The following is a 12,874-nucleotide window of genomic DNA, read 5'->3' as shown; positions in this document are numbered from 1 at the left end:
GGTTAATTGGAAATAAGACTATCTTGCCCAAGCTGGCTTTAAACCTTGATCCTCAGCTCTCAGCCTCCTGAGTAGCTAGGAATACAGGCATGAGCCACCGGCGCCCGGCTCACTGTTTTTGCTGTGTAATTCATGTATCCCATACCTTCTTTTAAAATGTGCATTACAGGCAGCACATATAAAGCCAGTGAGCTCTGCCTCACGCTATCCAGATGAAATCCTTGCCATCGACCAATTATTCAAGAAAAAGCATAGTTGGACAGTGTCTGATGCCGTTGCTATTAAGCCGCAGGTGAGTACTCATTGTAGAAAGCCTTCCCAGAAAGCACTGGCAAAGGGCCTTCCACTTCAACACCACCTTATAAACCTACAGAATCTTTATTGGTACCTTGTCTTCAAAATGAGACAAGATAGGTTCTCATTTTTATCCATTGTAATAACATTTCTTTGCATAAACAAATAGATTAAAATGTCAAGGGTTATGATTCACCCTGTTAATCATTTATGAAGCTGCAGTCAGCATTATTATTGGGACATTCATTTGTTGTATGCTGGAAATAACAAACTAATTAAGGTAGTAAACCACAGAGACTGAGTGGTATACTTGGTAAACCATAATGTATGAATGAAAGCAGCATTATTGGTGCAAGAGCAAGAATATTAGTAGCTGACAGGCACTTCCTGTCCAGCACTGAGCTCTACAGGTATTCCATGGGTATTCTACAGGTAAAGACTCATTTCATTATCACAAACTCCCAGAAACAGGCACTATAAAAATTCCTTCACAGGGCTAAGAAGGTGGCTCAGTGGTAGAGCGCTTGCCTTGCATGCATGAGGCCCTGGGTTCAATTCCTCAGTACCACATAAGCAAAAAGAAAAAAGCCGGAAGTGGGGCTGTGGCTCAAGTGGTAGAGCACTAGCCTTGAGCTGAAAAGCTCAAGAGTTCAGGCCCCCACGACCGGACCCAAAAAAATATTAAAAAACTAAAAAAAAAAAATTCCTTCACAGAGCCGGGCACTGGTGGCTCCCGCCTATAATCCTAGCTACTCAGGGGGCTGAGACCTGAGGATTATGGTTCAAAGCCAGCCCAGGCAGGAAAGACCGTGAGACTCCTATCTCCAATAAACCACTAGAAAACAGGAAGTGGCGCTGTAGCTCAAGTGCTGAAGAGCTAAGGGATAGCGCCCAGGCCCAGAGTTCAAGCCCCACAACCGACCAAAAAAAAAAAAAAAAATTCCTTCACAGTTCACAAGTATGCAGAGAATGATTAAATGATTTGCTCAAAGGCACCCAGCCAGGAAGTACCTATCAAGGATTATGAGCAGAATGGCTCTAAAACACACACCTGTAAGCACAACTCTGTGCTGCCGGTCTACTGTGTGCCCTGTCTTAGCAACATTGCTACCTTTTCAGAGAAAGACCAGGTGTTACATTATGCTGCCTCCCTTTGGCATTTGTTACTAATGAGCAAACTCTCTACTTGCTTGCCTTTTACACACTGAATCTTCAGTCCTTGTGGCCATGTGTGCTCTTCTCTCTCTTCTCTTTCTTGAATTCCTCTAGTACTGACATGCCCAGCTTTCTAGTCTTGTGCTACTCATCTTACTGCATATGTATTTTATCCATTCATTTGTTCAGTAAATGGTTAGCCAAGAGTTCTGAGATGAGATAGCATGAGAGGAAAACACAGCTCCTAACTTTAGCAAGTTTGGAATGCACAAGGAAGTCACCAAGGAGGAAATGGACAAGGAGGAGTAGCACATTGGGATAAATAGGACTTTAGCACTTCAAAACTGCTCACAAAGGTTTGAGCTCATCATGCCGTATCATGCAGTAGAATAAATGGAGGCTGAGTAGAGCCAGAGGCTCAGTCCCCAGGTACCCAGACATAGCAGAACACTGGATCTCAGTGTCAGGTGAAGAAACAGCTAGGGAAAGTGTTTGGGCTATTTCAATATATCTTCCTGTTTCCCAGTTTGCCATCTATATAATGATAACCACTGAATTTGTTCCTAGCCTATACTTCTTTTCCTGTGCTTTATCTCACTGACCAACTTATAAATACTTCCCACTCAGACTTATCGTGTCCAATACCAATCACCATCTTCTGCATCAGTCTGGCTCTCCCCTATGGACTCTGTGTGGTAGTTGTTGGGACCACCATAGACTTAGTCACTGTAGCTAAAAGGCCAGGAGGCATTCTGAACATAGGCATTGTTCCTCATTCCTCATACCCACCACAATCCAGCTTCTGTCTAGAGACTGTTCCCTTCACTCTACCCTTAGTACCTTTGCCTTAGCAGAGGCTCTCCATGGCTCTTGTCTAGATAACAGCTTCCATCCTTGTGGTTATCTTCTCTGTAGCTGCTCTCCCATGACCATTCTCCATACTGCTCATGATCTAACCTGAAGATCAGAACATTGTCCTGGTTAAGAATAAATGTTTCAGGGCTAGGAATGTGGCTTAGTGGTAGAATGCTTACCTGCAAGTATGAAGCCCTGTGTTTGAGTTCTCAGTTCCCCATAAACAGAAAAAGCCGGAAGTGGCACTGTGTTTCAAGTGGTAGAGTGCTCGCCTTGAGCAAAAGAAGCTAAGGGACAGTGCCCAGCCCTTGAGCTCAAGCTCTAAGACTGGCAAAAAAGAAAGAAAGAAAGAAAGGAAAAAAAGAAAGAATAAATGCTTCCCTGTCAGTAGTGGCAAAGTTTTTCAGTTATCCACATAACTGAGGGATTTGTCTCTCTTGCATCAGGAACAGTAGCTCACTAGAAGATAAATTTCAGAAACAAGGAAAGAGATCTCCCCATCTACACTGATATCAATAACATGTCTAAGGTCCTGCTTCTTCTCCATCATTACTCCTTCCTTCCCAGGCTCACGCCTGCAATCCTAGGATTTCAGGATCCTAGGATCTCAGGAGGCTGAGATATGAAGATTGTGGTTCAGAGACAGCCTGGGCAGGAAACTCCATGAGACTCTTATCTCCAATTAGTCACCAGAAAAAAAACAGAAGTGGCACTGTGGCTCAAGTGATAGAGTCCTTCCTTGAGCTGAAGAGCTCAGAGACAGTGCCCAGGCCCAGAGTTCAAACCCCATGACCAACCAAAAAACAAAAACAAAAAAACAGGACACTAGAAAACTATCTGAACCCTCCCCACCAAATCTAGCATGTTTACTGTCAACCATTGTTTATGCAGCCTCCTCTCCCTGGAACACCTTCCAATCAGCATTCCCTCAGGTTTATCAAATCCTTAAGGACTTACTCAGCATATTCTTCCACTGGTTCTCCCTGCCCAAACTGAAATGGGTACCAATTATCCCAACACTGTTCCACCCTTCTTCGTGTGTGTGTGTGTGTGTGTGTGTGTGTGTGTGTGTGTGTGTGTGTGTACTGAATCTGGGCTTGAACTCAGAGCCTGGACACTTTCCTTTAGCTGCTTTGCTCAAAGCTAGCACAAATCAAATGTATTTGAAGATAACTACAGTAAATGTATGCTCTTGTTGCAGGTGAAGACAGCTACAGACACCTATCATTTAGGAATTGCTCTTGAACACCGGAAAGAAATGCTAAATCTCTGGCGGAAGATCCGAGGGGATCTGGTTGGATTAGAAAGTGGAAATGAGACCTTTTATAACACCTTTTCTACTTACACTTGGTCCTGGAATGTCTGCCAAGAACTACTTTCTGCTAAGGATTTACGGTTACATGATGCCTACATAAACAAAAATCTCTCCTCCAACAGCTCCACATTCTCTTCCTCATCAGATATCAGCGAAGGTGACATAGAGACTGGAAGAAAAAGAAAAAGGAAAGGTTTCAAAGGGTTTCGACAATGAAAATTCTACATTTTTCTAAACAGCTCATCAAAAACTACTTTTTCATAAGTTATCAAAATTCTGATTTCTTGCTTTTGTCTAGCACATTCTTAGCAGATGGAATTTTGACATCTTTTGAATTCTGACCAGTAAAAAAACTTTACGTCATAAAATGATTATGCTGTCCTAAATTTGTATTAGCCAAGTAGATAGATAACATCCTTGCTAAAAATGCCAGTTGCTCTCTGCTGCCCCTACCTGGATTAAAACTGCCTCAGCAGAATTTCCTAAGACCCTTATGCATTAAGTTTCTGAGCTTTCGGTGAGCATAAATGGAATTAGGCTTTTTCAGTGTTCATGAAAGAGACCAGAGGCTAAGGATGACAATAACCTTTCAATTTTAGGGGTTATCACAGCCCCTCAGGACACTTGAAACCGGGCCCTGTTCTAGGGTATAGCTATGTAACAATGAACAGCTAAAATGCCTCTGGGTTAGTAATGGTTAATTAGAAGTATTGACTCACTAATTCCATTTCTAGAAATTATTCCTAAAAACAACAACATGGATATATAAAATTACCTAGTTGCCAGGGTGTTTATCACTAGTGTGTGTGTGTGTGTGTGTGTGTGTGTGTGTGTGTGTGTGTGAGTTGTAGGGCCTTAACTGAGGGCCTTGTCACTAGCCCTGAGCTTTTGTGCTCAAGGCTATTGCTCTACCACTTTGAGCCACAGTTTCACTTTTCCAGTTTTTTGGTGGTTACTTGGAGATAAGAGTCTCACAGACTTTCCTGCCTGGGCAGGTTTGGAACTATAAAACTCTGATCTCAGCCTCCTAAGTAGCTAGGTTTATAGGTGTGAGTCACCAGCACCAAGAGACTGGGTCTCACTGAAGACTATCTGGAGACTCTATCTGAAAGTAAGCTTAAAAAGGTAAAACAAGCCGGGCACAGGTAGCTCACACCTGTAATCCTAGCTACTCAGGAGGCTGAGATCTGAGGATCATGGTCCAAAGCCAGCCTGGGCAGGAAACTCCGTGAAACTCTTATCTCCAATATACCATCAGAAAACCAGGAGTGGCCCTGTAGCTTAAGTGGTAGAGCATTAGCCTTGAGCTGTAAAGCTGAGGGACAGCACTCTGGCCCAGAGTTCAAGCCCCATGACCAATTTAAAAAAAAAGCAAAACAAACTAGTGGTGTGGCTCAAATGGAAATACTTGCCTCGTGTACACAAAGCCTTGGAGTCAATCCCAAATTCCACTAAATTAATTAATAAAGCAATGCACAATACAGTTTGTTCTAAGACTATTTTAACTTAAAATTGTTACTTTCATACATTAAGAGTGATTAAAAGGATATAAAAAGGTATTAATGTGTTAAAGTGTAAGACACAATGTTTTCTTGTTTTGTGTCTCCTAAATACTTTATGATGAACATATATTTGTTAATAAGAAAATAAGGTTTGATGATATAATCTCAGCCCTCAGGAGGTAAAGGCAAGAGATTCTCAAATTCTGGGTCAGCCTATGCTACAGAGTTGAGACCTTGCCTCAAAAAAATAAAAATAATCCAGGCACAGGAGTTCATGTCTGTACCCCCTAGCTTCTCAGGAGACAGAGATCAGAAGAATCACAATTAAAAGCCAAACTGAACAAAAAGTTATTGAGAACTCATTTCAATCAACAAACTGGACATGGCAACATGCATATGTCAATCTAGTTATGTAAGAGACCAAGAGATCATGGTCATCTGCCAGCCTGAACAAAAACAAGACACTATCTAAAAAATAACATAAAGAAAAAAGAAGGGAAAAAAGAAAAAAAATGTGTAAACTATATTTTTTTTTAACTCTGGGCCTGGGTGCTGTCCCTCAGCTCTTTAGCTCAAGGCTGGCACTTTACCACTTGAGCCACAGCATCACTTCCAGCTTTTTCTGCTTATGTGGTGCTGAGGAATCAAACCCAGGGCCTCATGCATGCAAGGCAAGCACTTTACCACTGAGCCACCTTCCAGTCCATGTGTAAGCTAGTTTATATAATTGTCTCGGACTTTATCTTAAATTGAACAAAGTCACCAGGATACTTCTTCCCCAGTCTTCTGTTGCAAAGTTCATGTTTAAACATCCCACTGATTGGATCTGAAAGAAAAAGCATGACATAATTAGCCATCCTTGTCCTGAACTAACACTCCAGGGAATAATCAGAATAAGTTTTTAACCTTTACAAGTTTTGAATCCACACCATCCACTAAGCTAGAAGAGTTCTCATTACTTACCACAAGAGGGACCATTCACATCTCTGAAACACTATGGTCACCTTAGTCTAATGCTGCTGACAACTTGTGGCTTGATCTTCCAAACTTCATCTGAAAAATTTTAGATGATTTAACAGGAGAAAAATGAGTTGTACAAGAAAACCAAAGATAATTGTGTAAAGTTAAGTTCAGGACACTTAAAAACACTTCACAAAGGAGGGTCACACTGTGACAATATACTAGCATACCCATGTAATTCCAATATTTGGGCCACTGAAGCAGGGAGACCTGTCTTTAAAAAAGGGAAGGGAGAAGGGGAAAAAAAGAGAAAAATGTTTTAATATTCCAAACTATTGGGCATTCTTAATGAGGACAGAAAAATCCCTTTCCTTTTTTTTGAAAGGTTCTTTCAAAGGTTCGTTCAAAATGTTTCAAACAACCACTAGGATGACAAAAGTATTTGTCTTCAAATAAGCACATGTTCTTGGGCTTAGAGATGGAGTGCTTGCATCGCATGCATGAAGCCCTGGGTTCAATTCCTGAGTACCACATAAACAGAAAAAGCCGGAAGTAACACTGTGGCTCAAGTGGTAGAGCAATAGCCTTGAGCACAGAGAAACTTAGAGACAGTACCCAGGCCCTGAGTTCAAACTCCAGGACCAGCAAGAAAACAACAACAACAACAAAAAAAAAACCATATATTCTTGTCATATTTTTTTCATGACTAGGATAGCTTAAATGGCCTGATCCCACTTTTTCAGTGAGTCCTGAGTCTCTCATTGTTCCCTCAGTTTTATCTGCAGAAACTCCGTACAATGGAACACCAGTGTACTAATTAATAACTTTGTCTTCATCACTTGGAAGTCACCCCCATTTTACTGATCACATCCTTCCGTCTAGTTTCCTTTGAGAACTAGATTGTAGTGATTATGGGAATAGAATGTAAGCTGAAGTGCATTAACGTTGCAAAATATGTGTATGTATGTATTGCTCTGTATTGTAATAATTAAGCCCAGCTTAGTTGCAGGTAGTTACAGTTTTTATAACTTGTCCATTTGTGGGGTGAACCTCATGTGCTTTCATATCCACACCCAAAATACTCCCCCCACCAAGAATATGTGGGTGTGTGTGGGTGTGTGTGTGTATATATACAGAAGTCCAGTGATTGCTGTTTTCTCCCATTTGCTTACCTTCCTCAGTTCTGGCTATCAAGTTCACAATGGATGCAGATACCTTCACATCTTTAAACATGACCTAAGAATTTTCCTCTCTTAAAACATGAGGGAAGGGGCTGGGAAGGTGGCTCAGTGGTAGAGTGCTTGCCTTGCATGCTTGAGGCAGTGGGCTCTATTCCTCAGCACCATATAAGCAGAAAAAGCCAGAAGTGGCGCTGTGGCTCAAGTGGTAGAGTTGTAGCCTTGAGTTGAAGAGCTCAGGGGCGGTGCTCAGGCCTAGAGTTCAAGCCCCATGACCGCCAAAAAAAATGAGGGATGATGGGTGGGAGGCTAGGCTCAGGTGGTAGAGCGCCAGCCAAAGAGCAAAAGCGTCAGGCCCAGTTCAAGTGTCAGTGTGGAGAGGGTAGGGACATGAAGGAGGAATGGGGGCATGACTCAAGTGATAGAGGGCCACTGAGCCAGCAGCCTAGCAAGTGCGAGCCCTTCAGTTCAAATCCTGATTTGCCCCCTCTCCCTCCCTCCCTCTCTCCCTCCCTCTCTCTCTCTCTCTCCCTCTGCTCTCCCTCCCTCTCTCTCTCCCTCTCTCACCCCCTCCCTCCCTCCCTCTCTCCCTCCCTCTCTCTCTCTCTCCCTCTCTCTCCTCTCTCTCCCTCTCTCTCCCCCTCCCTCCCTCCCCTCTCCCTCCCTCTCCAGGGAAACTGGTGAACCTAGTCAGGACTCCCAACACTGAATGGGGGGGAGGGGCTCAAGTGGAATGTCGCCCAGCGTCTTCCCAGGCGACATGTCCCCCAGGGCCTCCCCAGGATAACATCACCAAGTCGGCCCTCTTCCCTGGAGCCCTCCACCCCAAGTTGAGAGCACGCCCCAGCACAGGGCCTTCGGCGCCGCCCCGGCCGCCCCCAGCGCTGACCTCGGGACTTCCGGAAGCTCAAGCGCGGCGGCCAGGAAGGCGCTTCCGGGTCCGGTATCATGGCGGCTCCCGTAGACGGGAAGAGGCAAGCGTTCGGAAGCCGGTTCCTGAGCGACCCGGCGAATGTGTTCCGCCACAATGCTTGGTAAGTGCCGGGCCGCTTGTCTCGCGGCTCCCGAGCGAGTCGGGAAGCCTCCGGCCCCTCAGAAACACCGGGCGCTCCCGGGCCGGCGACTCGGAACGCGAGGCCTCTAAGCCGGCCGTTCGGTTTTCTCAGGGACAACGTGGAGTGGTCGGAAGAGCAGGCCGCGGCGGCGGAGAAGAAAGTGCAGGAGAACAGCACCCAGCGCGTGTGCCCGGAGAGACAAGGTGGGCTCAGACGGACCCTCGGGGCACCGGCCGCTACGCACTGCCGGACGCGGCCGCCGACCGGCCGCCGGGATCCTTTGTTACTGGCCGGCTGCAGAACTCGGGATAGAACGGAGGGGGAGATGAGGGAGGCCGTGGAACACGCAGCGAGGCTCACAGGGTTGGGAAGTTTAAGGTTTTCCAGGTTCTTATTTAAGGGAGGGTTAACTAACCGTTGTTTTTTCTTCTGGTGACTTGTGTTACTCATCGTTCGATGCGACTGGGAAATGTCAACCCTACAGTCTCATAGTCATCTCAGACGGTGTGCTTTCTCCACGATTTATATACTTTGAGAGTTGTCAGTGAAGGGTAGATTCCCTAATTGATCCGATTCTAAGTTCTGTTGAGAGAGGAGGCTAATAACGGGGATTATGCACCTTCTGGGTTGATGGGGGTCAGTATTCAGGGCTTCTGCCCAGGAAAGATGTTGGAAGCCGAATGGTGATAGGCCTGACCAAAGAAAAAAGAGGCCTCTCTTGAAGTGGAAGGTTTATTCAATGTAGAACATCCCAGACTATGACTACACTAGTTTGTTCTGTGTCCCAATTGACAATTGAGAGTAGGAATTTGAGAGTAATGCCTATTGAAAGAGAGTCTTATACAATAAGATTACAGTTAAAAAACATCCACCGTTTATAGTTTGACAGGCGAAATAAAGTGAAAGGAACTTATGAGTAGCATGTATCACAGTTTCCTCTTTTTTGGGGGGGGGTGGGGGGTCCAGTTGTGGGGCCTGAACTCTGGGCCTAGGTGCTGTCCTTCAGCTCTTCAGCTCAAGGCTAGCACTCTACCACTTGAGCTACAGTGCCACTTCTGGCTTTCTTGTTTTGCTTATGTGGTGCTGAGGAATCAAACCCAGGGCCTCAGGCTTGCAAGGCAAGCGCTCTACCACTGAGCCACCTTCCCAGCCCGAGTTTCCTCTTTTTTATGGTTAAACTTCAGCCAGGGACAGTGGTTTACATGTGTAGGCCCAGCCACTTGGGAAAATCAGTTGGTCTCAGGAGTCTCCAGGCTGACCTGGGAAACATAAAGAAGGGTATCTCAAGAAGAAAAAAGGATTGAAGATATGTCTCAAGCAGTAGAGTGCTTACCTAGCTTGTGTGCTGGGACCCCAGGAATGAGGGAGGAACAAGGGAAAGAATGTTGCAAAAAGGTAAGCATTCAGTTAGTAATAGCAATGGTGAAAGTAAAAATATTTTATTATTTTTCATCTGTAGCACTAGTATTGGCAAAGAGCAATACATTGAAATCTGAAATTGTTCTAATCACCTTAACACTTTTCTTTAAAAAAAAAAAATCCTGCCAGGCACTGATAGCTCAGGCCTGTAATCCTAGCTACTTAGGACACAGATCTGAGGATAGTGGTTTGAATCCAGCCAGGGCAGTAAAGAGAGACTCTTATCTCCAATTAACCACCAGAAAACCAGAAGTGTTGCTGTTACTCAAAGTGGTAGAGTGTTAGCCTTGAGCAAAAGTGCTCAAGGACAGTGCCCAGGCCCTGAGTTCAAGCCCCATGACCTACCCCCACCCTCCTACCCCTCCAGAAAAAAATTCCATGTGTTGGTGGCTCATGCCTGTAATCCTAGCTACTCAGGAAACTGAGAGCGGATGGTTGTTTGAAGCTTGCATAGGTAGGAAAGTTCCTGAGACTCTTAAAATTCCAATTAACCACCCAAAAAAAGCCAGAAGTGTAGCAGAAGCTCAAGTGGTAGAGAGCTAGCCTTGAGCAAAAAGCTCAGGGACAGTGCCTACTTCCTAAGTTCAAGCCCCTGAACTGGCACACACACACACACACACACAAGAAAAAACAATCTATGTGTTCCTCCTCTCTGATTCATCAAAACCCTTCTCACTTGAAGACAATTTTTTATTGTCTATTTTTCTTTTAGCCTTGTTTCCGTTTTTAGTATTTGTTAGTAATATTGAGTTCATGGCTGGACTCCACACTCTAAAGTAACCACAGATAGGAACATAGTTGAATAGCTGCTTAAATGGTATCCATGGACTTTACATGAACAACCTAGGGGCATTTAGTTTATATTTTTTTTAAAAATGTTTAGAGCTGGGAAGGTGGCTCAGTGGTAGAGCACTTGCCTTGCATGCTAGAGGCCCTGGGTTCGATTCCTCAGCACCACATAAGCAAAAAGAAAAAAGCCAGAAGTGGTGCTGTGGCTCAAGTGGTAGAGTGCTAGCCTTGAGCTGAAGAGCTGAGGGACAGCACCCAGGCCCAGAGTTCAGGCCCCATGACCAGACCCAAAAAAAAATGTTTAAAGGAAGAGGAGGAATAAAAGAGAATGCTGATGATGCTTTAGGGGGGAAAATTAGCTGTCTACAAATACAAAAGTATTATGCATGGCCCAAAGAAGCAGTAGACATTTTTCTTTGCCTAATTTTATATGGAAATGGGCAGGGATTGTTACTTGTACAATTTTCCAATAGTCTAAAGGTGTGAAAAGATAATGATAGGTAATAAGTTCACTGTCTAATAGTTCAAGCAAAAACTAAGCTTCCCTATTCACAATAGCCTCGTTATAAAAACAGCCAGATGCTCTTTGGCAGATGAGCGGATCAGTAAAATATGGTACATATGCACAATGGAATTTTATTCATCTATTAGGAAGAATTTGCTTTGTCATTTGCAGGATGGCCTAGAACAAATGATGCTAAATGAGGTTAGCCAAGCTCAGAGAGACAAATGCTATTTATCAAAATTAATTCCAGGAAATGTAATTGTGGATTTTTTTGTTTTATGGTGGTGGTGGTGGTGGTGGTTGTTTTAGGGGGGAAAAGGGAAGGAGGGGCAAAAAGGAATGGAGGAAAAGCAAACAAATGCAATCATGCTACTCAATATATACTGTGTGGAAAATAACCTGTGGGCAGGGAAGAGAAGGAGAAAATGGGAAGGTGACAAAAGGCATGACATTGTCCCAAAAAATGAAATGTTCTCATTACCTGACTTATGAAATGATAACAGTGAAATTGTATTTTAAAACATTAAGCTCTGAAAATCAGAAATAGAGAACATTTAACGTATAATAGTAACCAGCATAAATAAAATTACTTCAGAACTGCCTTCAGCTCTGAGACTGCAGCTCTATTTGAATATACTTTTAGTACAAAGTTACACTGGTGAAGCAAAATAACTGACATTTGATATAAATAAAAATGTTTTGAAACTGATTCTTAAAATTCTTTCTGAAATATTTTCAGTTGATTATGAGGTCAATGCTCATAAGTACTGGAATGACTTCTACAAAATTCATGAAAATGGATTTTTCAAAGATAGACACTGGCTATTTACCGAATTCCCTGAATTGGCGCCTACACAAAATGAAAATTACCTGAAGGATTTGCACTTGGAGAACAAAAGGAATGAAGTTCCTGAGTGTAGAAGCAGTGACAGCGGGTCTGATTTAACAATAAAAGAACAACACAAGTGTTCTACCAGCCTTGGACATAAAATACAGAAGCCTCCTGTGGAAGAGGATGTAACTCAGAAACTCAGTCATCTGATGGTTTGTACTGATGACTTTCCTGGATCCTCAGCCACCTACAGAATACTTGAGGTAATCCTCATTTATGGTCCTTACGAGGACCATACAGTTAGTGATGCTGTCACCCTGCCTGCCAGATAGCATTAAAAAGGCTAATGATCCCAAAGTGTTCTGTTTGTTGAAACTGTCTCAATTTAACACTTAAATTTAATTGGCCTGGAATCACTTCCATTATTTGAACTGGGAAAGAAAGTACCTAGGTGGCCATGTGCCAGTAGCTCAACATCTGTAATCTTAGCTACTCAGGAGACTTGAGACTTGAGGATTGTGGTTTAAAGCCAGCTCAGTCAGAGAAGTCTATGAGACTCATCTCCAATTAACCACCAGCCAGAAGTGGAGTTCTGGCTCAAGTGGAAGATTGCTAACCTTGAGCACCAAATCTCAGGGACAGCATCTATCTAGGCCCTGAGTTCAAGCCCCAGGACCAGCACAAACCAAAAAAAAAAGAATAAGTACCTAGGTGGGTATTATAATGGAAATGAAACAAATAGTATACTATCAGTTCCACTGGGAGCTTATTTTGGAGCTGGTTTGGCTTGGAATTGAGCTTTATGCTATGATTTGTGTCCGTGTGTGCCTTTAGACAGACACTTTAGCACTGAGCTACACCTTTGGTGCTTTGTGGTGTGATGTTAGACAAGCCCCTTTCCCTCCTGGAGTACTGATACTGCTGCTGCTGCCTCTAAACCTCGATAGTTGTTAGAAGCATTGAGATAATGTATATAAAAATGGCTGAGAAAAATGGCACATAGCAAAGGTGGCCT

The 12,874-nt window shown here is 43.6% G+C and overlaps 2 protein-coding genes across 3 annotated transcripts in view; both read left to right on the top strand.

Moving 5' to 3' along the window:
• Efcab3 (EF-hand calcium binding domain 3) overlaps nt 1-4,052 on the top strand; it is a 24,542-nt gene extending 20,490 nt beyond the window's left edge. The window contains exons 8-9 of the mRNA XM_013033267.1: nt 170-292; nt 3,506-4,052. Coding sequence (XP_012888721.1) covers nt 170-292; nt 3,506-3,835 — 453 coding nt within the window. The 3' untranslated portion in view covers nt 3,836-4,052. The remainder of the gene's footprint in view (nt 1-169; nt 293-3,505) is intronic.
• Nucleotides 4,053-8,203: 4,151 nt separating this feature from the next.
• The window catches only part of Mettl2a (methyltransferase like 2A), a 28,034-nt gene continuing 23,363 nt past the window's right edge, over nt 8,204-12,874 (top strand). Inside the window, exons 1-3 of one of the 2 annotated variants that reach the window (XM_013033251.1) lie at nt 8,204-8,293; nt 8,426-8,517; nt 11,767-12,122. In XM_013033251.1, the coding sequence (XP_012888705.1) occupies nt 8,208-8,293; nt 8,426-8,517; nt 11,767-12,122 (534 nt within the window). In that variant the 5' untranslated portion in view covers nt 8,204-8,207. The remainder of the gene's footprint in view (nt 8,294-8,425; nt 8,518-11,766; nt 12,123-12,874) is intronic. The other variant, XM_013033252.1, reaches the window with a different exon arrangement.

Source organism: Dipodomys ordii, unplaced genomic scaffold, assembly GCF_000151885.1.
Source record: "Dipodomys ordii isolate 6190 unplaced genomic scaffold, Dord_2.0 Scaffold165, whole genome shotgun sequence".
In the NCBI taxonomy this organism is placed as follows: Eukaryota; Metazoa; Chordata; class Mammalia; order Rodentia; family Heteromyidae; genus Dipodomys; species Dipodomys ordii.
The sequence above is the reverse complement of the archived record's forward strand: the minus strand, read 5'-3'. Positions and strand labels throughout refer to the sequence as shown.